At 36.3% G+C, this 25,059-nt stretch overlaps 1 protein-coding gene across 19 annotated transcripts in view; it reads right to left on the bottom strand.

The window, feature by feature from the left end:
• The window catches only part of SLIT2 (slit guidance ligand 2), a 258,771-nt gene that overhangs the window by 107,038 nt on the left and 126,674 nt on the right, over window positions 1–25,059 (bottom strand). For all 19 annotated transcript variants that reach the window (XR_005256917.1, XM_038136577.1, XM_038136593.1 and 16 more), the window contains exon 5: window positions 2,787–2,858. Coding sequence is in view for 18 of the 19 variants with exons in the window: in XM_038136577.1 (XP_037992505.1) it covers window positions 2,787–2,858 (72 nt within the window). In the remaining variant the exon portion in view is untranslated. The remainder of the gene's footprint in view (window positions 1–2,786; window positions 2,859–25,059) is intronic.

Genomic DNA, 25,059 nt, shown 5'->3' with positions numbered 1-25,059 from the left:
TTTAAAGAAAAGGCTCAGAAATTTAAACTGAAACTGTTTTAATTACTGTTGTTACACATTTATAGATACATATATTTTCTTTTTTTAAATATATATATATATTCCAATATGCTCTAATACAGGTTTCTTTTCTCTTAGCACCTTTACCTATCTCATAGATGAGTTTGGAAGAGATAAATCTTTAACATTATGCTCCACTACTAGGCTATTTCTAGAACAAATGTCCAAAACTAGAACAAATATGGAATTCTGCTAATGACAGTTCTTAGTAATGATATACAAGTATTTGGTTCCTGGACCTTAGGCTAATCACCTTCATACACTCATAGAATCATTTAGGTTGGAAAAGACCTCTAAGATCATGGATTTCAACTGTAAACCTGACACTGCCAAGCCCACTGCTCAATCATGTCTCTTAGTGCCATGTCTACACGTTTTTGAATACCTCCAGTTTATGATGACTCAACCTTTTCCCCCAGCCACCCATTCCAAAGCTTAAAAAAAAATTGTGGTGAAGACTTATTTCCTCATATCCAATCTAAGCTTCCCCTGATGCCACTCTAGGGAATTTCCTCTTACTTAGGAAAGAGACTGACACATGCCTGGCTACAACCTCCTGACAGATAGCTCAATTCCTGTTTAAACAATTATGCCTTCTATACCTATCACTTATCAGTTGTCTCCTTAATTTTCTTAAACAATGAAATACAAGTTGTAAAATTCTTGCTACACCTGTCTTCTCTAAGTAATGACCAAGGCTAGATGGAAGGCTGGGGTTTGTCTCTCCTTACCAAAGATTCTGGGATGGCTGTTGCCTGAAGGAGTTGCATAAAGGCTGTGCTAGAATCCACCCAACTCACCCATGAACTCATTGGTCATTCTGCAGAATGATTTTAGAGGGATCATGAAATTTGGTAACATTTTTTTTCCTTTTTTTTTTAATTCAGGGACAATGAAGGAGGAGATATCTGTATTATTTATCCTATCACAATAAAAAATATGCCACAGATATAATATGGAATTTGTGGCAATGCTATGGTGTTTTTTTATGTACATTTTAAAAAATTATTTCCTGAAATGAGAAACACTTTAAAGAGCAGATCTACTGTTTCATGCAAGTTTCAGATATAATTCAGGATCCTTAGCTTAAAAATTCACACTATGATAAAAATAGTATCTCAGATAAAGATTAGCATCCTAATGCAGCTTTTAACTGGAAATTTCTCACAATATATAAGCACACATATATTCTAAACTACTGCTTTGCCACTGAAATACTTTCAATGATGCAGCTAATTCTACTACCAAAGTTTATTTCTGTGGTTGTTTAAATTTTCAAATACAAAAGATCATGTATAAAAATGTAGGTTTCTTGTAGCCAAATCTCTTTTTGACCATGCATAGTGGTGGGACTAGTTCTGAATAAAAACTCATAAACTGTCAATTAAACAGAGTAACTGAGCTACTTTGAGAATCAGAAGCACTTGCATGTTTTTGAACACAACAGAGTTGAACATAATGATTTTTTCCACTGAGCTATGATTTTTTCCACTGAGCAATGAGAATTTCATTGCAGGGAAGAACTGTAGTAGGCCAAATTCTTGGGCATTCTGCTAAATCTTCAAAAAGACATTTTCCTCACCAATTTGTGCGCAGTGCTGCAGGCAGCAGAATGAAGTGGATTCCATCACAGGCAGACAGAAGAGTGAAGGGCTTCCTAGCCCATCCTCTCCTACTGAGGATACGTCATAACCCTCCCCTCACAGTCACAGAGCACTCCTGTTTTCAAAGCAGTACAACTAGAATGTTTGTCTTTTTTTTTTAGCACTAGCAACTTCAATTAATAAAAATTATTTCAGCAGGAACAACATGAAAGCCTCCTATAACCTAATATTTCCTATATTTATTGATGCCACATAAGATAGCAATCATATTTTTTCGCACTTGCATCACACTGGAAGCTCCATAGTCTGTCTGAAATCTACTATTGTATGTCCTCTGTCTTTGCTGGTTTTTTGTAAGTGATGAGTCCTTGTCCTACAGCAGGGGTTGTAGCTTTTGAGTGCATCACCTATTGTTTCCTACTACAAAAGTTCATCACAGCCTTCAGGTTGTTCAGCTTGTTCAATCCACTAAACTGCCTTACCACTCTGAACAGAAAGTAGAAGAGTCACTGCTTTGCTTTGTCTTGAAATTCACATATTTCCACATTTAGAAACCATAAGAATTCAAAATCTGCCCATGAACTTCAAAGTCACTATCTCCAGGAAAGTGTCTTTCTTTCAGAAAAGACAACAGAAGAAAACTGAGCAAGACAAATAGTCTATTTTATACACAAGTCTAAAAATAGTCTTTTATTCACAAGTATAAAAACATATGCTAGCAAAACTAGATAATAGCATGACTTTTCTTTCTTTTATGCAAGCAAACAAAAGACAAACTTTTAAAACCAAGGCAAAATGATTTTTTCCACATGAAACCATAAAATGTTTCAAATTGCCTGACATTCAAATATTAAACTCAGGTTTCATAAACTAATAGTTATAATGCCCTGTTGTCTTCAACTCCATTTGGATGTTTTTACATTTCCATAAGGCAATTTGAGGATGTTTAAGATATGTTAAAGTATTTTGCCAAAACAAATGATATCAGTATTAAGCAGATATTCCTTAAGAAGCCATAACAGTTCTTAGGAAAAAGATATCTGATACAAAAAAAAAAAAAAAAGAAGCACTGTATCTACAAAGCACTATCATTAGAATATATGGAAGGAAGAAAATACTTACAGATTTTTTATGTCTACTGCTCCTCGGAATGCCTTCCTTGGTATTGCTTGAATCTGATTTTCACTAAGATCACTAGGAAAAAAATATAAATGTAAAAGTGTTATTTATATTTAGTTTTGTGAGTAGCAAAAAAAAAAACCAAACCAGCCATTATGGTTCAGTCAATATTTCCAATGAAGCTTATTTTATTACATTAATTGATTTGCATTGGAAAAAAAGAATTAGCAATAATAGTCAAAATTGTTTCTCTGTCACACTAGGCAGTTCCTTTAGAAAATAGCAACATATATGCCAAAAAACCCAAACAAAACAGCAGAAGTGTTTTCACTTGTCAAGTATTCCAAATCCATGTTTGATAGTATATTCAGCTTTATGTAGAGATAGAAATCCAGCAAATAGAACAAATAGTGAACTACTGAGAAACAACAATGAAGCTGTGTAATATCTGAGATCAATATGTTTCTGACTTTTGTTTCAGTGTCAAGCATCATATATTTTAAAAGAAGGAATTAAAATACATTCTGCAGCAGACATCTAATCTAATCCCAAAAATCCTTGTACGAACATCTGTATCATGCTATCTGAAATTATTATCTTTCACAAAAGAAAAGTATTATTAAAATGCTTATAAAATTATTGTTCAGTAGTGGTTTTTAGTCTATCAGTATGAATAAACAGCCCTTTATTTTTTTCTGACACATTTTTGTCTTTCACAGGTCAATATTGGAAATAAAATCTAGAGAACTGAAGACAGTAGCAGAGGAGACAGAGAAAATGAAAAAGAAAAAAAGCAAACTAGGATGCAGAACTTTGCATTTATGCTATGCACTATTAAAAGTGATGCAGTGCAACAGAAGATGACCAATACATTAAAGTCTTTATTGCTGTATCTATACCACAAGCAGTTTGGAGGTTTTACCTCAGACACTAGTTTGCTACCCTGGACCAAATACACCTATCACACATGGTGTGTGAATGTTTGAAATTTTGCAAGGGGGCCTATCTACTTTGCTGTATTAAAATTATGAAATCACATTTTCTTCTGGAAACCTTCCAAGATGCACCTATCTATACACAATATGAGGAACACAATTATATGAAGAAGCTTTCTTAAACATCTGAATAAAAATGTACAAACATATCAGATGTATACAGGTGTCTCTACAGAGGGATTTTAAGTCCATTTGCACAGCAGTTTTCTTGTAGTTAACTAGATTTCATTTTGCTAAAACCAACCCAGAATCTTTACTCTAAAAGCACACCAAATGCAATCCAGATCCTAGCAGAAGTAAAGTTTCTCTACCTTGAGCTTTGGAGACATCTTTAGAGGATCTTTTTCAGAGAGAACTTTTTGAGAAACATTACAAAACTGTGCACAGAAAGAAGAGATATAGCTCAGAGTAGGTAAAAAAGCAAGAATGTTGGTATGAAATTCATACCAACAGAAGATATTAACCTATCCTTTATGCAGCCATAGGAAGTCATGCTTTTGATATATTCTTTCTCGAAAATGTGATCAAGCATGAGCTCATATTTCCAGTTCTGAGCAATCACTCCCGAAGATTCCTTTCAGATTTATGAACTTGGAAAAAACAATTTGAGGACTTTATAAAACCCCATGTTGCCCAACTTTAACAAAATTTATAACAATGTAATTATTTTGAAAACAATTCCACATACATTGCAACAATTTTGTTTTATCCAACTCATTGTTAATTTATGGAAAATCACTTTCTATTTACTAAATCTTTCATAGTTCATGCACCTAATTGCACTGCAATATCTTGCAAAGTATATTTAAAACTAGACTCAATTTTAGTATTATTAATCGTGTGTGAAAAAAGAGAATTTGTGAGCTGTGATTTAATTTTCAAGCCACCTAAGTAATCTTGAAATGGGATATGACTGCACTGCTCTGACAATAAATTCAGTGGCAATGAATGAAAAAGCAGCCTTCAGCATTTGTTACGGTAACATGATTTAACAGCCTACTTCCTTGGAAAAAAAAAATCCCTTATAAGCATAAAACATAAATATCTATATTTACATTTCTGTCTAATTGACTAATACATTTTACCTGTATAAAAATTGTGTGTGAAGTGGCTAAGCTAGCAGTAGTGATTTGTATCATGATCAATGATTAGTTTATAACACAGATATATGTATATATCTGCATGAGCCACTGCTGTACTTGTAAATATATACTACAGGAGATAATGGGTAATGGTGCATGAAGCTTTTCATGGCATTTGATAGAATATCATCACTCACCATTTTATATAATTAAAAAAGTGAAAGATGGGCAATATTGAGGCCAAATGTAAATTGTTTTTAAAAATCTAATAGAAAATATCCGTGGTCAAAATTTTTGTTTCCGTGGGAAATTTTGGTCCAAGGACTTGCAAGTGAGAGCTACTGTGCCAGGCTCCTCAACAGCCAATACTCTGAGGCATTGTGCACAGGTATGTCTGTGAGTATGCAAATGCAAAAGACACGAGACAAACTAATTGCATGCTAGATTTACTGCTGGGTCAGCACAGTCAACGCCATTTCCTTGTAGCACAAGCTCAAGCAGACTGAAGTATAGTGTTCCTTGGTAATTTCAGCTAATTTCAAATGTAAACTACTTGACTGCAAAGGTTCCCAACCTTGCTGAACAAGGCATTGTTTAAAGCATACATTTAAATATGGAGAGCTAAGTGAGGTTGGCAGATGTTGCTTTCCAGAAGTAATTTTTTTGCAATGCATCAGCTGGTTTGGGAAACTTGGAACTGTTTCTGTAACAAAAGTGTAAGTTCATTTCCACACTGCTAAATTCTACGTCTCACAAAAAATAGGATTTACCTTATAGCAGGAAAAATTTTAGTAATTATTTATTGATTGCTTCAAGTTTTTATCTGCTCACTGTAAAAAGGTTTCCTTATAAAAACCTTGAGGGGCTTAAACAAACATTCAACTTTTTCTTCTTGCATAAATTACACCTACATTTCACAACTCAGAAGCTGCGTGCGGGTTTTTTTTATTGATCTTTGAACTCATCCCACTGCAATTCTTAGACTGCTCAAAAAAACAGAGGCCACAAGCAGCACAAGGTGCATTGTGACATTCATAGGAAATGGGGCAAAAATCTATTTTGTAGATAAAACCAGCCAATTTTGCACGCCATTACATTGCATTGATTTGACTTAGCAACTTATATTCTGTAGTGAAGAAAGGTGCAAAACTCCTTTTCAGCCTGATGGGCGTTGTATTGCTGCACTTATAATTAGGTGGACATCATCTGCCATTTCAAAAATAGGCAGCCTTTGAATAGAGGCTCTATGATGGCAATTGATCCCCCTAAAATGAAAGAATATCTAAGAATATTTAGCCAAGACACAACAAAACATACCACTTTTATAAGAGATCTGTATTTTTTTTAAAAGAAGGCATGAACCTGCTTCACATTAGAAAGTGGCATGACCAAGATATTTTCACTGGAACTAATTATTCTCCATTAATATTACAGCCCAAGACCTTACATTAAAATCCAGAATACCTCTGGAACAGCAGAATTCAATAAAAAATACAGCTAGAGTGAAAAAGCCAAGGCTATGTGAGAATTTCTTTCTTCAAACAGAGCACGATGATCTAGTGAGATGTTTTGACAAATTCATCTTTATGCAGATTCTAGCTGTCACAGAGGCCTCTTTCAACTAAATTGTTCTTGACTATTATATAATTCCTAGAGAGATATACACCAAATTATTAAGTCTGAAGGGGAGTACCTTAGATATTGACCTTTCAAGAAAATTCCTTACTGCAACTTTGTGGACTTCACTTATGTCATTCAGTGATGGGCAGAGCACCTTCCTTCCTCATCCTCCACTGCTCCTCCTTGCTCTGGCATCACCAAACCTGTGCTCAGGGCCAGGTGTAACTTCAGTCTCTCTGAATGAGAAATGTTCTCAAGGACAACTCTCAGATTTGTTTCCTCAAGTTAAAAGGTAGTACAGGAGGGGTTAAATAGCAGATTGGCACCAAAAGCCAGCTGGGTGAGGTAGAGTGGCAGCCGCTGACAGAGACTTTTTAGAGGAGGCACAAATGAGCATTGCTGCTCTAGATGCACAAACCAGCCTGGGTACAGTGGATTGTTTCAGAGAAGTTTAAGATGTAAATATGTCAAGCATTCTACTGAGTTGTAATATTCTGGCTGCAGCCCCACTCTACCAAATGTAAAAACAGAAAACCAAATCCCTAAGCAAACAACCAAAGCAAACCAAAGCAAACAAAGCTGAATCCCACTATAAGTGAAGATATACAGTGGAGAATGCACAAAGATTTCTGAATTTTAGCCCAACTGCAGCAATGTTTTGAAAAACTTGCATACTATTTTTTCCTCTCTTTGAAGGTCAAGTGTGTGTTTCTTAATCGAAGACTAAATATGCTGCATCTAAAGAACTACTTTTTATAATTAACATAGTCCATCCAAGTGTTCAAACTCATCAATAAAAACAGAACAACTACAGATTCTCTAAGATTTGTGATGAAGTAAGTTCTGCAATTACCATGCTTATGTAAAATATAATTTATTTTTAACCAACTGGATAAAGGCAATTTACATGCAAGGGATTCTTGTAAGCACATATGCCTCAGCTTTTAAAGAGACTTACAAAGATTAAAGATTTAATTTGGATATTCTGACAAAGCAACTTAACTTGCCTAATTTGAAATTATGGCTAAAAGAATGTAGATTTCTGCATTTCACAAACTGACGAACTACGAAAACAAATCAATAACAAAAACAACATCATCAGTGCCCCTCTGATACCTCTGCCCCACCCTTCCTTCCCCAACAGCTTCATTTTGTGTATGCAGACTTTTTTTCTCCAAGAATACATTGGTAATGATAATGTATTTAGCTTGTGGAAATAGCAGGAAGACCTTGCCAAAAACCTTGTTACTACTGAATCCTTCTTAAGAACAGGATGGAAATGGTACAGTTATATTTATCTTATTTACTGGTTAGTAGATAGAGGTGTATCAGGGAAAAAACCTCACAGCTCAGAGTCGTGTGAACATTTGAAATTCATACCAACAGAAGATACTAACCTGTTCTCAGAAAAAAAAACAACTTGAAGACTTATATACAGTGTTGCTTTCTTAGCTGAAGATAAAGGCCTGAGATAACCTGAAATTAATAATCCTGATGGAATGTTTCAGCTCTTAAAAAATGCAAACAGTACTGCATTGCAGTAATTACTCACCATGCATGGCTCTCAGCTAAATATCCTATATACCCTTATAAAGGAATGCTCAATTTTTAATTATATAAATTGAAATATCACATAAAGTATCCATTTCATAAACTGGTAAGGCTGTATCACAGTTTTGTTGTAGGGCTAAATCATTGTTTGTTCTGAAACACTAAATTTTTTGAAGATGGCAAACCTGCTTGTAAATTTAATTACTTGTAATTTTATTTTCCTCAATGGTTTAACCTCCCTCTGTGTCTGACCACAGATATCATAAATCTATACTGCCATTCTGTACTTTGCAAAGTACTGAGTACTGGGAATGAGTAATGTGTCCTGATTTTTAAAGGAAAAGGCAGAAATACTCAGCCCAACTAAGTACTGAATGCTTACCAGTTAATTTATGCCAGTTTATAAAAACATCTCAGAAAGTGGCTATTTTATGACTGGCATCCTGATAATTATTTATGTATTAGTGACATGAATGAAGTGAGCCTTGCTAAGTACTTCTCTCTTACTAGAAAACAACACTTTTAACATTAGGTAACTATATTTTGCACTAAATTCTCCATGCCTGTGTAAGGTGGCAAAGTCTCTAAGATAATGAGATTACCAGGCATCCAAAGAAAAAAAAAAAAAAAGAATGAGAATTATTTAAATTATTTGACCAAAAATCAATATATAAATTTGGACACAGGGGATTTCACCTGGAATACAAAGATGGTGAAAAAAACAAACATATTTTAGAATAGGATAGTTCAGTTGAAAGGGACTTTACAATTACCACCTAGGTCAATCAGATTATTTTGATGGAACGCATAACAATTTCTTTTTAGCAACATTAAGTATCAATTAGGCATTTATCCTAAAACAGTAAAATGAAACAAACAGTTAGTTTATCAATACCAAATGGTCATGTCCATTTCAGTTGTTTTTATTATAATTGGCTTTTTCTTCAGTACTGTTCAGTGTTCTTACAATATTTCTGTATTTGAGTACACCTTGAAACATACAGGTGGCAATGAGAAGACATGCCCTACCTATTCACTAGGCAGCTCCTTGCAGAAAGAGCCTGTGAAACATGCTCTGGTGTAGGCTACTCTCTGGATCCTAGACTTCATGAAGATATCTGTGAGGTCTTGCATGATCTGAGATACTTCTCAGGTCACAATCACATTAATGATGCAGATAATCTAAAACCTCAAAGCTATTCCAGAGCAAGAACCAAGAGCCATTATTTATTCCCCTGTCTTTGATCTGAGGGAAAACAAAGCACTCTGCCTCACTGAGAGGCACTGAAAACACCAGTAGTAAAATCTAAGATATGGAAGGTGTGAACATGCTGCAACATGACAGCATAAGACAAGGGAGCCACAGCCCTAAGTTTCAAGTGTTTCTTGAAATGTTTCCAGAGAAGTATGGCAAAAGGTTATTTCACGTTATCGTGAACACTGGCAGCTGCCTCTGTTTGCAAGGCTGCCATAGCCATGGGCTTTCCAGTGCAAAGAGGAGAGAACGAAATGCCAAACTAGATATTTTATCTTTCAATGGTTCTCTGACTCGGATTTCATTTCTAAAATGCCAGTTTTCCACTTTCAAAATTTGAATAAGTACATTTTTCTACTCTGCATTAGGTGCCTTGGGTTAACATGGAAAAGGTCTCATCAGATGGGTTTTTTCCTGCTGGTAAAACTTCATTTATCACTATACAACCAAAATGCAAAGCTCCAGCATGACTAGGAATTTAATCTAAGACCTTTTCTGAATGCTACAGAGGCATGCTTTGACAACCACAAGTTTTATTACATTAGGATAAAGTATGTAAGTGTGAAAATTATTCTCGAACTACGTAATGAAAATCAAAGTACAAAGTCATCAAGAATACAGATGCTACTAAACATTGTGGTGTTGATGCAGGTGGAGCACCCTGGAGAGACAGCTCCTTTAAATCAGTAACTCAGGTGAATTCCAGCTACTGAAGCCTATCAGGAATTCCATCATGGCAGCAATATATCATATTGTAACACAAGCTTACTAAACCAACACGAAGGTTTTAATTATAACACAACATTTTTATCCCATGTTCAGCAAATACATTAATATATGCAAACAACTAAGTACATTTCCCATTAGTCAAGTGAGGCTTAGCCAGTTAATTGGTAGAATAGTGACATATGCTTGGCTTTAACTTTATATAGTTACTGTATAACAAGTTACAGTATGGCATCACTTATTCATGAAGATAATCTTATACCCAAATGGCTTGTCATGTCCTTGTAGTAGGCATAGCTTTCTGGCAGATCTACAGATCAATTATGATGCAACAAGGAAATGTTTAAAAATATATAATTAAAAATTCAGTCTAAACTCTTGTTCTGAGAAAAGTAAAACAAACAAAGAAACAAAACCAAACAATCAAAAACTCTGCTGTACCATTATTCTTTGACTGTGAAATAAACTACTAAGCTTCCTATTAATTTCAATGTTTTTTTTTCTTCTGTTCTTTAGTAAAACAATTATTGCAGCTATTTCTCTTCATATTGAAGGTACAAAAGGTGTCCAATAATACCAGCAGTAGCTAATAGGTCTCTAAGGCACATACATATCCCCTTATGTAGATAAAACCTACAAATTATAATTTCAAACATTAGTTCTATAAATCATTATTGCTGCTGCTTCCCATAGGAGGATTAAAATTTCATGTATGAGAAAGCTACTATTAACCTCCTTTTACAGATGAGGAAACCAAGGCAGTATGTATCAGCAGCAGCATGGATCAGTACCAGGCTGAGGAGCACAAAACTGATGAGGAAGATTTAGACGACAGAATTTCAGGTTCTCTCTGCATCACTAATTTCCATTTGCTCTGTTGACTCTCCAGAGATTCAGATGCTGCACAGGGTAGGCACATAACCCATTCTCACGCTAAAGCAGGATCACTCCCTGGGCCATGGTGTGCTACATTGCCCAAGTGAATATTTCACATTTCACAACACAGGGCAATCATCACTGCAACACGGACTGAATGATTACAGTCACAGCAATTCCCATGGCAAGGAATGCTTTTTCTTTTTTTTTTTTTTTCCCTAAGAATATTCAGACTGAATTTCCCTGCCCGTTTTCATGTCTCATTTTTTAATGATAGCACTTTTGATTATATCATTCATGCTTCTTTCATTCTTAATGGTTGAGGTTTTTTTAAATGTCTTCCATTTATAAATCTGTTATGGAATCAAAATGTACTTCTTATTACAGCTTTTGGCATACTATTATCTGTATTATTTCAGCAGTGCATCTTTTAACCCACTTTAACCCACTTTATCTATTTATTAAAGAAGAGAGATCATTTATGTGTAACAGAACATAGACAACAAAAGAGAAAAAAATAACACACTACACAATAGTAGGACTGGTAGCCTGGCAATCTCCAGAGTTTATCAGTACCTTCAACCTTAACACTTAGTGTAAGTCATCCAAAAATTTAAATTCTGATACTTAGTGCTAATCGTCTTTCTATTGTTTGAGAAACAGCCTGACTATTTACACCCATGCAATATAATACACAATACTTAATAATAACATACTTACAGTTTTTAGTAGTAGCAATCAATGATTTCTGCAGAATCTAAATAGCACAGAGTACAAGTACTTGACCGCTCACTTTTTAATAGGAATGCATTTTGGGTTTGGACTAAGCCAAAACCTCCAATCTCTGTCTTGGCAGAAAAGTTAACCCATGGGCTGCAAAATCAATTCCACTCTACAATGTGTCCAAAAGTGTACTTAAATCAATTTGTATGCTCTGACACTACTGAAAATAATTGCTTAAGGAGATTCGCCATTTATTCTTTATTGTTCTAGAGTGGCCTAGGAGGGAAAATGCTAATTGTGCAATAAAATAGGAGTATTAGGACCACACATGTATTTTATTGGAGCCTTAGAAATTATTTTTGAAAAGGAAAGCATTCTTTAATAGTCTGTTCCACTAAACTAATACATAATTCTCTTTTGTTTAGACTACAAAACCCCCAAAACAAAACAGGAAAGGAAATTACATGTTGTAGCTCCTAAAGAGGAAAGGACCACCCACAGTTTCAGAGAGAATTGCAATACTACTTCAAATTTGGCTTCAGCATAATCCTTTTGATAAAAAAATAAAAAAACAAACTTGAAGCTCTTAAGAAGCTCTCACCTCCCAAAGAAAAAACTGACAAATCTTTATCCTCCATACAGTCTCAAATTGATCAAGCTGCAGGAAGGCACTGAGTGACATTTTACTGGCTTATCATGCAGCCCTAGCAGCACCGTGACTCCCTACCAGGGCCCAAGCAGCAGCACAGCTGGGCTGTGGGAAGGCACTGCTGACCTACAGCCCTACTCGGAGTTTGCAGAGTGGAAAATGACTTCTACCCACAGGGATGCATATCCACGTGCTGAGGCTGCACCTCAGGCGCTGAGTCCAGCTCTGAGCCCTGCGCCACAAGAAAGACATCGAGGAGCTGGAGAGTGTCCAAAGGGCAACTGGAGGTGTGGAAGGGTCTGGAGCACAACTCTGATGAGGAGCTGCTGAGGGTGTTTGGCCTAGTGAAAAACAGGCTCAGGGAAAACCTTGTTGCTCTCTATGACTGTCTCAAAGGAGATTGTGGACAGGTGGGGATCAGTCTCTTCTCCTGCATAACAAGTGACAGGACAAGAGGAAATGGCCTCAAACTGTGCCAGGGGAGGTTCAGGTTAGATATGGGTTTCATTCATGGATTTTCCTCTCCTTTTCCTTTAACCAGGTTGGAATTGAAGGAAAAGTAAAAAATAACAAATCTTTATGTGTCCTTTTTTTCATAGAAGGCCACAAAAGAGTGTTTCTACGTAAGCAAAGGGTGAAGATTCTGCTATTTTCATTTTACTAGTTTCTAATAAGTGATTTGGTGATTAATCTTTAATCAACTATTACACTTGACAGACTTGAAAATGTTAAGAGCTTTAAAAGAATAAAACAAGATTCTGCTGGGTAACTTTCACTTCTTCTGGTACATTAGACGCTCAGCATATGCATGGCTGAAACATCCATTTGGCTTGGCTGGGGATCTGCTCACATTAAGAATAGATGAGATGGCATATTTAATTTTCCAAAAGACCTCTTCAACAGTATCTAAAAAATCTATCACTACTTTTCCCTGTAACAAAACTTCTTTTTTAGAACATGTTTGCAGCTGTCAACATGTCTTTAATATTTAATATTGTTTCACCTGCTTTGGAATTGAAACTGCAAGCACTTTCAGGAACTGATTGAAAGTTGTCTGGTACATCCTCTAGTTTCACTACACAGCCTACAACCCTGTATATTCTCTTCTGAAATATCACTCAGCAAGAGGTGGCAATTCCTGTTTCTTCAAAACAGAGCAGAGCAGACTCCTGATCCAATCCCATTCTGCAGAGCTGCAATTCCAATGCAGACAAGTAATAATTACATCCCTGGACACAGACATTTTTCATGACGTATAGCTCCAAACTTTTACTCTGATAATAACCTGAGTAGTTCAAGTGTTTCCTAGCAGTAAAACTAACCTTGAACTATTTGTCAAGGGACAGGGGAAAATATGGAGAGTAAACTAGAAAAGATCTTGCAGACCATTAATGTAGAATAGCACTGTGCTCACTCTTCCAGCATTTGAATTGAATGATGCAATTTCGGGATTGTCTCTCAAGATGGGCTGATTGCTTGATAAACCAGATTCATTGTACAGTTTTAGCTTTATATGATATGTGTAGGTGCATAATATACATGAAGCACTTATACTTCAAGCTTTAAGTTGCCTGCCAGTGCCAAAAACTATGCTAAAACAGTGAAAGAAACCAAAGCAAATTATTAAAAGGATTACCATGGATGATTAAAAAAAACCTGACAACACTAAGCTGCAATCATTGCTGCTTATCAAGATGACCAATTTCATATGACTGTTTTTCTGGTCTTCATCCATCTGCTTATACCCATGTGTCATTTCTTAGACTGTAAAAATCTTTCACAGAAACTTTTTTGTCTTACTGAGTGCTGGTTCATTGGTGTTTTTCCTATTCTGTGTAACAAAGTGCAGAGACTAGCACCACTGGGCTTCTGGACCAAAGAACTAGGACTTTAGGCTTTTCTATGAGAAAACTATAAATGACAGGACAAGAAATGGATGTTCGTATTATCCTCCTCTTGACTGAAAATGAACTATAAAACAGTATAATAAGCTCAATTATTTGAGTAATGGAATGACTGGATTTCTTTGTTTATTCTATTTCTTGTGTGCTATACATGTGCTGGTTAATACAAGTCAATTAAAACTCTTAGAGAAAAAACAAATTGTGGAGAAACTTCAGGGCAATTACTGATACATTTGTTCAGGTACTCTGGAAGTAAAACTTCCCACTGACCAGGATTAAATTATTTTAATACTCTAGCTGTGCATCCCAGAAGTGTCAAGCCTCAAGTTTCTTCTGTTTAAGGTCTCCAAGTTGTTCTTTCTTCTTGCGCCTACCTTCTCTTTCTGTGACTGCTCCAGCCTCTTCCCCCAGATTTCTGTGACCACAACTTTTTCCCTCTCAGTGCCACACAAAGAATTTCAAGAGGTATTTTCCTCTATTAAAAGGAGCTGAGAATGCAGCAGAGGCAGTACAACTGGTCTGTAAAAAAAGAAGAGTGCACCCTAGCTAGATTCAGGGGCTATTTAGAGTTGAAAACCCTCATAAAAATGGCAAAAATGTATGGAAGCAATAAACAGAAAATATGTGATTCCAGAATGAACTAATCACAAATAATTTCCTAATCTTAAAACGAACAACCATGGGTAAGGAACTGAATCAGAGTGCTCCATTCCACATTTCAAGAATGTGAAAAATCCAATTTCTTATTAAAAGCCCTGTCTGTTTGCTGTTGCCACAAAAACAGTATGTAAACTACATTAAAATGTTCTAGGAAAATATAATCCATGCAAAATAGAATTTATATTTTTTACAGAAGAGCTTAAATTTTATTGCTATTTCTGCCACATTTATCCCCTTTTCCCCCTCAAACTTGCAAAAAGATTCATCTGCTTGCACTAGAAATAATTTCCATTCAGACATTTTTAAACTTGAAGTCTACAAAGATGATTTTCTGTTCCAGGACTGCACTTTTCCACTGACAGCATCAAAAAGTAGCGGCTCTTAATTGCATTTTAAAAACTCATCCTCCCTCTTTTCAGATGTTTTTCCTCCATCTGTATGTTTTCAAGCTTTTTTTTCCAAATTGTTAAATTCTTTCCCTGCAACCAATATCCATACTCTCCCAAGCAGCTGATGGAGCTTTGCCCCATATAAAATCCCACTGAGAAGCCCTAATAATTAGGGTAAAGAGTGATTGCATGGGGGGTGTGGTGGTTTTTTTGTTGTTGTTGGAGGGTTTTTTCATTTAGGAGGATGGGTGTTGTGTTTTGCTATATGAGGGCACACAGCTGGATGGGATTGATGAGAGTTGGGCAACTGCAAACAAATGAGAGCACAGCACACTCAGGATGAACAAGGCTGACACTGATGTCTCCATTCACAAGACACTACACACTCCTGCAGTGATCAATGGGTAATTTCAGAAAAGAGAGGTCCAGGTGACCCCATACACACTGAGAACAGTTATGGTAATGGGAAAAGAGACAACAAATATTACCTAAAAAAAACCCCAAAACCCACACCAGCAAACAATACATAAGTTTCCCTACTGCTTAAGGGCTAATTCAGAAATATACTATAAAATGTTTAAATACTTAGACTGACTGCATTTTGTTTGAAGCATAAAAGTTAAAAAGGTATTTAAGAAATAAGGCTAAATACAAGAAAGCATGGCATTGTGCCTGTATCAATAACAGCCACCAAACAGATCAAGATCTCAGCACCATACAGACAGGTTTTTTGCTAAAGCATTCATTATGAATCCATTTGTACTTCTAGGGAATTCAGGAAGACTTCCACCAGCTCAGAAATCCTAGGACAAGCATCTTAAAACAGCAGGGGCATATTTAACTCACTCTTTTAACTGAGTATGAACAGATCTCCTCTTAGAATGGGACTGGCTCTGAGCTCTGAGGTGATGGAATTCAATCGACATTTGCACAGATAGCTGGGAAGGTGGGAGAATTTGCTTCTTTATTGGCTCCACTGCACTTGCTATCTGTTGCCATATGGCTAATTCCTTCTCATGCTTATTCTTCAGTTTCAGTTCAAATTACAGTATACTCTTTTTACAGACCTGCAGCTTCAGACATCTGTAGCAAAGGTCCCAGGAATTGATTTAGAGGCTGAAACACAAGCATATCCAATCCTGCTCCTACACGAGGCTATATATCTTTGTTGGAAGACTGACACATGGTCCCCATATGCATCAGTGATAACACAAGCCTGCCAGGCACAGATGTACTTATAGCTCCAGAGAGATGCAATCTAATGATGGATAGGGATAACCCAATCATACAAACATTTGTATTTGTAAACCCTACCTAGTGCTACAGACAATATGTCTACATTTCACTGCCACATTTCTTCAAAGATATCAAGATGTTCCTAAGGTATGACAGGCACATGATGCAACTTAATGGTATGTAAAATAGAGAGACTGCTTTCTGAAGCACAACTTCGTAGTTGGAAGTTCTAAAAATTAATTGCTCTTCTGGCAAACCCAATGAAAATTAAATTAAATTAGATACTGGAACTTTTTCATTAGAAGGCTCTGGCAAAATAAAGTTAATAGATGGAAAGCTTTCTGCAATTAAAAGTGACAGGTGCATTGCTTCCTCTAAGCTTTTAAATCACATCTGTCAAAAAGCCTTCTAAAATGCATTTTTTAAGCTCCTTCCAATCTACTCAACTTTTTGAATCAAAATACTGTGGAATTATTGAAGATATATCACTTAAGTCACAGCTTTATGGCAGTAAAGAGCTAAAATTTCCATAGAGTTATACATCTAACACATTTAGGACAATGTATTAAATCACAAAGTAACTATGTCTCCTGTTCCCATTCACTTCATTTGTCAGCATGATTTCCTGCTTCAATTCCTAACCACTGCACAAGAAACACACAACACACAAGATTTCCCTAATTTAAAACCAAGTTGATAGTAAATTCAGATTTCAGGCCACTCCCAACTTTCTTGGAATTATCTATTTCATGGGTTTAAGGTGATTTAGGAGAGAGATGGTTAACAGTATTTACTCCTTTGAAGAAACTTTTTCTGGAAAGTAGCAGAAAGGTTTGAGGTCAGGTTTTGCTGTGCTTCTTACGAGTGGAATTATTTTCAATGAAAATGTGTTCCAACAGTGGGAAGAAAACCACTTACTGCACATCTTTCCCCTGCCCTTCAGACATACCTGACCCAATCCTCTACCTCTCCTTCCTTGCTCACAAAACCAGGGAGTGTTTAAGCCCAAAACACAAAAATCTCCAAATTCTCAAATGATTCTTCCCAGGTTTTTGGGTTGTTTTTTTGTTTGTTTTGTTTTGGGGTTTTTTTGGTTGTGGGTTTGGTTTGGTTTTGTTATTGTTGTTGTTTTGGTTTTCATTTTGTTTTTCTTGCTTGTTTTTTGTTGGGCTTTTTGTTTGTTTGCTTGTTTTTAAATCAACAACCAACCCTAATTTTCATAGTTTAGGAATTAAGTTTACTTAGGGAATGCTCCTCATCCCCACTAATTCTGAAAATAAAAAAAAATCATTACTCTGCAAAGATCCTAATTATCAGCTAAATGTAAAGCTGTTAAACATTGTAAGATAACCTGTGACAATATGAATTGGAAGCACCTTCAAAGAGATGGATGGAAAATTACAGTAACTCAGTTAAACATAGCTCTTATTAACCACAAACATATAAATAACCTCATCCCAAGTCAGGAGAGCACTGAAGCATGTGCAATTTAATGTATCTACTTAAATCCCATTAAATTCATTGCAACTACTCACAAGTGCTAAGTGTGTGACAAAATATATCTTTGAATCACAAACTACTTAGAGAAAACCCGCAGTGAACACATTTAAATTATAGACTTTCCTGGTTTAGGCATATATGAAAAAAGACAAAATTCTCCTGAGATGAGGAAACAGAACAAGAAAAATAAGGAAATCGTTTTCTGTAATACATCTATAAATTTTCATCATGCCCCCTAATGAACTATTGTGACACCAAAACTAGTATTTCAGACAACTGGACCATGCACAAGCCCTTAATATAATTATCTTTTATATTTAACAAAATTCAGGGGTTAGGTGCTGCTTTTTGAGCTTTCTTTGAGGAATGGGGGTGAATCTTACCAAGTTCTCAGTTACTATTGTAAAAAAAATAATTTGGAAACTGCAAAGTCTCACATGCTTCTCCCTAGCACTCCTTATGAGTTCAAGGGATTTTCTTCAGAGATAGAAATCTCTTCCAGTGGCCAGGTAGATGAAAGCTTTGAGGTGGAAGGTCAGTATTTCAGGAAGACTGACCCTTCAACATAATACTATACTTCCCAATTCTGTGTCAGGTCTGCATCCCTGTAGAATAACACAGGAACTGTGCTATCAAGAACAGCATTCTGAGGAGGAATCAAAAGCAGTTAACATATACACTGAAAGAGTATATATATATTACTGGAAAAGTAAACACAGATAAGGATTCTTCCCTGACTCGCAACTAAGTAAGTCTGAGAGCTGAACTGCAGTGTTACAGAGTGCTTCACATATGTAAACTAAAAATACACCAAAACCATCAAAGGAGCCAAGGTGTCTTGAGGATATGTCTACAAACATTGGCTCCAAACAGGGAAATATTTAAATATTTTCCCTTCGTATCAATTTTAACTAGACTGTGGGTGAGAATGAAAGGTCTGCAATCTGTGAAAATGAAAAGATCAAATTCAGCATTCAGCAGGGATACAGAACATCTAATTAAGCCCTGGATCTGCAGTATTTTTTTTTTCAGTTTCTCTTCCATATCTCTTTTGCCCTCTTTTAACCATCTTCACATCCATATCTATAAATAATGAAAATAAGCCAAAGTTTCCTCACTTATGTTTTACATAAATATCTGAAGGGAAAATATGTCCAGAACTTTTACAAGCTGTATTAATTGAACAGTTTAAACAAACATAAAAGATCATATAGAAATATGGACTTGAAAGAAGTTATTAGATAACGCTATTGTATATATAATTTAAAATACTGGTACCTTAAGGAATAGGACTTACCAGATACAAAGCCAGCATTCAAAACATACAAAATGAAATCTGTGTGTTGGTGATATTGATTTTATTCAGGTGTTAAGTCTGAGCTTAAAAATAAATGTTCTGATGAACTTTAAGATGTGTTTTATTCTCCTGCATTTGTTTTTCCTTGCTTTGAGCCTAGCTGAAGTTCCATTATACATACTTACTATTTATAATACCGATTAACACATATTTTTATACAGCTCAGGAAGAAGAGTCTTATATAAACTTCTGCATACCTCTACCACTTTCTGCTTGTTGGGTTTTCTTGTTTTGATTCTACTTTTTTAATTAGGGACATATTACTTCCATTGGGAAATTACCCTCCACCTATGAAAACAAATATATGCATGGTACAATGCCTGCCCTGAAGAACCAGAAAACAACTCACAGTGCTTGTTTTCCACAATATTTTTAATATGCATGGTTTCCGTTTCCATACATACAATAGTAAGCCACACAAAATAGAGATTCCCAGTTGAGGCAGAGATGACATGTTAGCATGCAGTTATGAACAAAGAAGCATAGAAAAAGCATTTGAACAACAAAGAAAAACTGACTTGTTTTTGTTTGTTTTTTTTTTTAAAATAAGAATCAGAATAAACCTCTGTGTAAATGTGCTTAACAATGAAAATCACAACAGCCAGGATTACAGTATAAGGATTTCATATTGCTGCCAGGTAGGTACATGCCTAATAGTGAATGCCTTTGTCTTCCTTACATTTATGAACAGATAAAGATTATAGTAATAAATCCTCATGCTGAAATAAAACTGAGACTAATCTCAAGATTAGGAATCTAATCTCCATTAGAAATAAGATACAGGTATTTAAAATGAATAGGAGGTCAATTTGCTACAAGCAACATGACATTCTGTATTGTTCTGTATTGCATATGCAGTGCATACCCCTGCACCACAGCTGAAGTGTGTTAAAACTTACCAGCTGACACAAAAAGCAACAGATTAAAAGAGGAGTCTCATTAAAAGAAACCAAATGTGTCAGCAACCATCTTCAAGTTGAATTTTGGTCATACAGTTCCCTGGTATTTTTTGCTTTGCTTTTCTAACTAGTTCCCCTATGGATTAACCTCTTCTCACCTCTGGTTGTATATACACTGCAAGATAGAGCTGCTGGACAGTTCATTAGAGAAGCTCCTGCTGTTTCTTTCACTGGAGAGGAGGGACCTCTAAGTTATCATACACAGGCAGGCCCAAGTCGACATGTCTTCTAACAACTTCTGGCAGCTTTGATCACACTGGTGGTTCATACAAGTTTCACAGGGAAAAAAAAAAGGCAGGAACTTTGAGGCATTTCCTGCTACTCCTTTGGAAACCAAATACCATCACTTAGTAATTCATGCACCATACTAGTGCCACCGGGTGGGGGCAGTGGGGGGCTGAAGGAGGGGGCTTTTTCTGTCTGCCACCTCTTAAAGGAGAAAAAATACATTTAATTGGAACACTTAAATGCACTTGAAAATTTATGTTTTAGATAACTCCTAGATAGAAGTTCAAACATTAAGTTTTTTATTTCAATATTTCACTTGCCTGTTTCTGAGATGTTATCCACCCCAAGGTTTACAAGAAGCTTTGCTTTTACAGTCTCAGTTTTGTAAACTGCTAGAGGCTGCCTCACTTTTCTAGAGTTGCTCTATGTGGCATGGTGGCAAAGAAACTTAAATTGCACTTAAGCACTTGAAACCAGCTCCTTCGTATCCAGCAACGCTTCCCACTGCTCAGCTCGGTCTCTTTTCTTGACACCTCTGGTGGCCAAGCCAAAAAAGTCAACGGTCTGCAGCAGTGAATGAATACTCCAGGATCCTTTCATAATGGTGTAGCTGATTGAAGCTCTGTTTGAGAGGCCTTACCTCATTTCCCACACATTTTCTGACCCATTTTGTCCGCCTTTCTCAGAGGGGTTTTGCCTGTTATATTGTGGGCTAAGCAGTAAACTAATTATCCTGTTCAAATCCCTTTGCAACGCCTCTAATCCTATTAGTTATAAGAATGTGTGAATACTGATTGCACAACTTAAAACAGGGAGAAACAGAAAAAGAGACAGAGGCAGAGGGAAAAAGCCAAAAGGCAGGATCTGGGAAGATCTTCTAGCCACTTCAGCTTTTCAAGACTTGTCAGGACGCTCAAGACTCCCGTCCATCACAAGACAGGACAATTTGTAAGGTCCATATTTTTATTTTCTGTCAGTCTTTCGTGTCTGCCCCAGAAGTGCTGCTATTATCCAAGGCAGCTCTGAGCCTTTTGCTCACAGCTGAACTGGCTGACCCTTGACTCCAGCTAACAGTTACATTTTCTCTCTTTCCCCTTTCATAATGAACATTTTAATGAAGGGGATGACAATATTACAATGTGTCAAAGAAGCCATATGAAGTACCGGAAATGAATAAATGTTAGTGTAGGCATCTCTAGGCCCTATGAGTCCTACTTCTTTTCTTCAAAAAAGCCTCACAAGTCCTATTAAAGAGCCCTCTCGCCCTCTCCCTCAGCTGAAGATACCGGAGCAGTTGCCTCCTGCCGTCCAGTACTGAGTGAACTTTAATCACTTTTCCTATTTTGTTCACACTGGGGAAGGAGCCAGACTTCAGTGAAAAGCCTGCAGTCACAGTTGATGTTAAAGAGCATGAAATTTATCTGACTTCCATAAAAGATGAGCTCTGCCCTTCCATTCCTGCTTTTGCTAAGCTGGCTGCTCCGGGGACAGCCATTCTCTGCTCCAAAAACAAATATTTGCTTTTAGCGTGGATGGATGCTGCTGCCTAGGAGTGCCTTTTCCCTTGCTTTTTAAACTGTGCACTTAGTTGTTTCCACCTACAAAGAAGACTTGTGGTCTTGGGAAAGAAATTTAACTTTATCATTTAGACATGCTGTTTTGCAAATGAAGGTTTTAAAAATGCAAACAGTTCCTGTTTTACATGAGTAATAAGCTCTGGCTAACTGGTTACCATAGAAGCAAATCCACCAGAATTCTGAGTGTAAGAGATTTACCTTTATTTTTTGACCCTCCTTCCCCGCAGGAATGCCTATGTCAATTAAAACTTAACTCTTAGCATCAAATACAAAGTTTCTTTTCTCACATACCGTACTTGGAGATTTAAGACATCATTTATCTGGTGAAAACTCTAATAAATTGTATTAATACATATCATTCCATCATTTTGTTTTAAAACCTTGCTATTTGGACTTTGGTCTACAATTCCGTTATTAATGCTTGCTTTCCTCACAATGACAAATCAATGACACATTTTTTTGTGCATCTCACAGAGCACATCTTATTTAGGGATCACTGCTATATAAATAGGCGTTTCCAAAACAACTGACTGTGTAACTTTAGAAATGTGTATTTCAGAAGTAGTAACATTTCTGTGACATTTAATTACTCATATATTTCAAATCCTGTAGTGAAATGGAGTGCAAAGAACCCAAAAACAATTCCAGAAGCAATTTATCTCTAAAACATTTTATGTATATAAAAAACCCGAAAAGCAGTAACAAAATTGCATCATTGCTTGATAATAAAAAGACTGTGTTAAAAAGGAATGAAAAGTGGTACTGATCCACTGACCATCCACTCTGCATGTCATAACACACACTAATCCCCAATTGATACTGACAACTGCAATGACAAGGGCTAAATTGGAGCCATAAGTGGGAGTAATGATAGACTGCCACTTCAGTATGTCAGCAATTGCCTGATTAAAATTATTACCACACAAACGTTCTGCTGTAAAGCAGAGAATGAGCAAAATGAAAAAAGTGCTTCTTTAACTGCAAAGCCTCCCAAAAATGCGCCACCGTGGGCGGGATGTACGCCCAGTGCCCATCAGAGGTGAGCTGCCCCTCAGCAGGAGCCAGGTGCACAGGGGAGGCTTTTCCTGCTGTACTTTTAGCTGTGACCACCTAGGGGCACTCAGTGTCCTACAAATCCATTGCAAAGCTCAGCTCTTGATCCAGCCCCATTCCGGTGAAGAGAACAAAACATATTTCCTGTCAAGCACCCTGCCTGATATTCAACTTGAACAACAATGATGAGTACTGTTTATTGATACTTTATTACTGGCAGATAACCAGCCAGACAGCCTTGTTCCCTCTAAATGCTTCTAAAGTGCTTTTTTTCATAAAGGCTTTAATATACCATGAAGATTTTCAATCAATAGGCAAAAATATACAGACCATATCTTTTGAGACAGCAATTTCAGATTTTAAGGTTGGACTTCTTCCAAACTGCCAAGAAACTTCCAAACTGTCTAAAAGCTGTCTAGAGGGAGTTCACTTAGTTATTATTTACTACCGCTTGGAAAAGGACATGGCAAAAATGGACAAGAATATAAAACTGAGAAAGCACCACAAGGTGAAGAGAACTGCAATTTTCCCTTCTTCACATACATTCTTACTTTCTACATTATGGTTTTTATATAAAAAATGTGAATGCAAATGCAACTGTATTCCTATATTTTGGGATACTCTGAATTTGTAAAAAAAAATAAAAAAATTGGTATAATTAGTCTTTCAAATTTTCATAAAAAAAAAAAAAACCCTAACGATTTTCAGTGAAGGAATCAGCAAAATAAAGTTTTAAATTGAAGCAAATGATTCGTTTAGGCTAAACTACAGCAGCCTACTAGCCAATCCTGTCTGATATTTTATGGTCAAGTTTTATAGCATGAAAATTCTGACTTTCTGCCACATTTTTTTCCTTTCAAACAGGGTTCACTTAACAAGCAGAATGCAGACCTGCCTTCCCTTGTGGCCAACTTCACTTGTTCAAAGTCTTTGAGAATCTTGGAACACGGCAATAGCTCTTAAAAGAACTTTGGCCTGCAGCTGTTATTAACTAGCTTTGGACGTATGGACCTCCGTTGACAAGCACCTCATGTAGAGAGGTTAAAAAATTGCTACCATATGCTTTCAGCTTTTTTAACCTACAATGTAAAGGCTCAAAAGGAAAAAAAACCAAAAAAAACCCCAAAAAACAAAACCAAACCCCTTTCAGTACTTTAACAATACAAATCAATTTACACATAAGCCAACGCTTGTATCTTCTACTGCCTTACAGTTATGAAATGTATGTGCCACTTTTAAAAGGGCACCAAAGTATTCCAAAAGACAGGAGCTGATTTCGATGAAAGGAACAACTGGTTATAGGTAAAAAGATCTCAACAGGCTTTATTACTGGACACAAATTAAAAGCTACCAAACTTAAAACCAGCATTAAATAACAATAAAAATCTGTGTCATGAGAAAATTTCTATGACACAGAAAAGCATTCTCTCCCCAAATGAAAGCTAAAGCTAGCACAGTTTATTACAACTTTACTTTAGCCTCATATGTGCATACCTTATGTTAGCTTTCATTTCTGTGATCCAGTTCAGATCTGAATGAGGAGCTGTGTCCTTGTTCCTTTTTTCCAGACAGACCCACTGGTTAACTGAAAGTTATTAACTCTCTGGGCAAGAACAGGGCCATCATGAGAGCAGAGAACTCTTCTTACTCACTAAAGGAAGAAAGGTACCAGTACTGGTACCATATGTGGACTGAAATGGATATTCAGTATTTTTAACCTTTCTGGAATAAACACAGTTAACTGCTGAACTCTTACATCTCTGCTCCACAGATTCCCATTTCATTTTCTAAAAACACCTTAACAGCCTATTGAAGAGGGTAGCAAGCCTCACTTCAGCATGCATCACATCTGGGTTGGAAGATTTCAGATTCTAGAGGTACTGTACAGATTTTCTTAATTTCTAGAGGATCCCCATGAAAAACAGAAGTTTATTTT

The sequence above is a fragment of the Motacilla alba genome, chromosome 4, assembly GCF_015832195.1.
Source record: "Motacilla alba alba isolate MOTALB_02 chromosome 4, Motacilla_alba_V1.0_pri, whole genome shotgun sequence".
NCBI classification, from domain to species: domain Eukaryota; kingdom Metazoa; phylum Chordata; class Aves; order Passeriformes; family Motacillidae; genus Motacilla; species Motacilla alba.
Note: the sequence above shows the minus strand (reverse complement) of the source record. Positions and strands in the feature narration are given on the sequence as shown.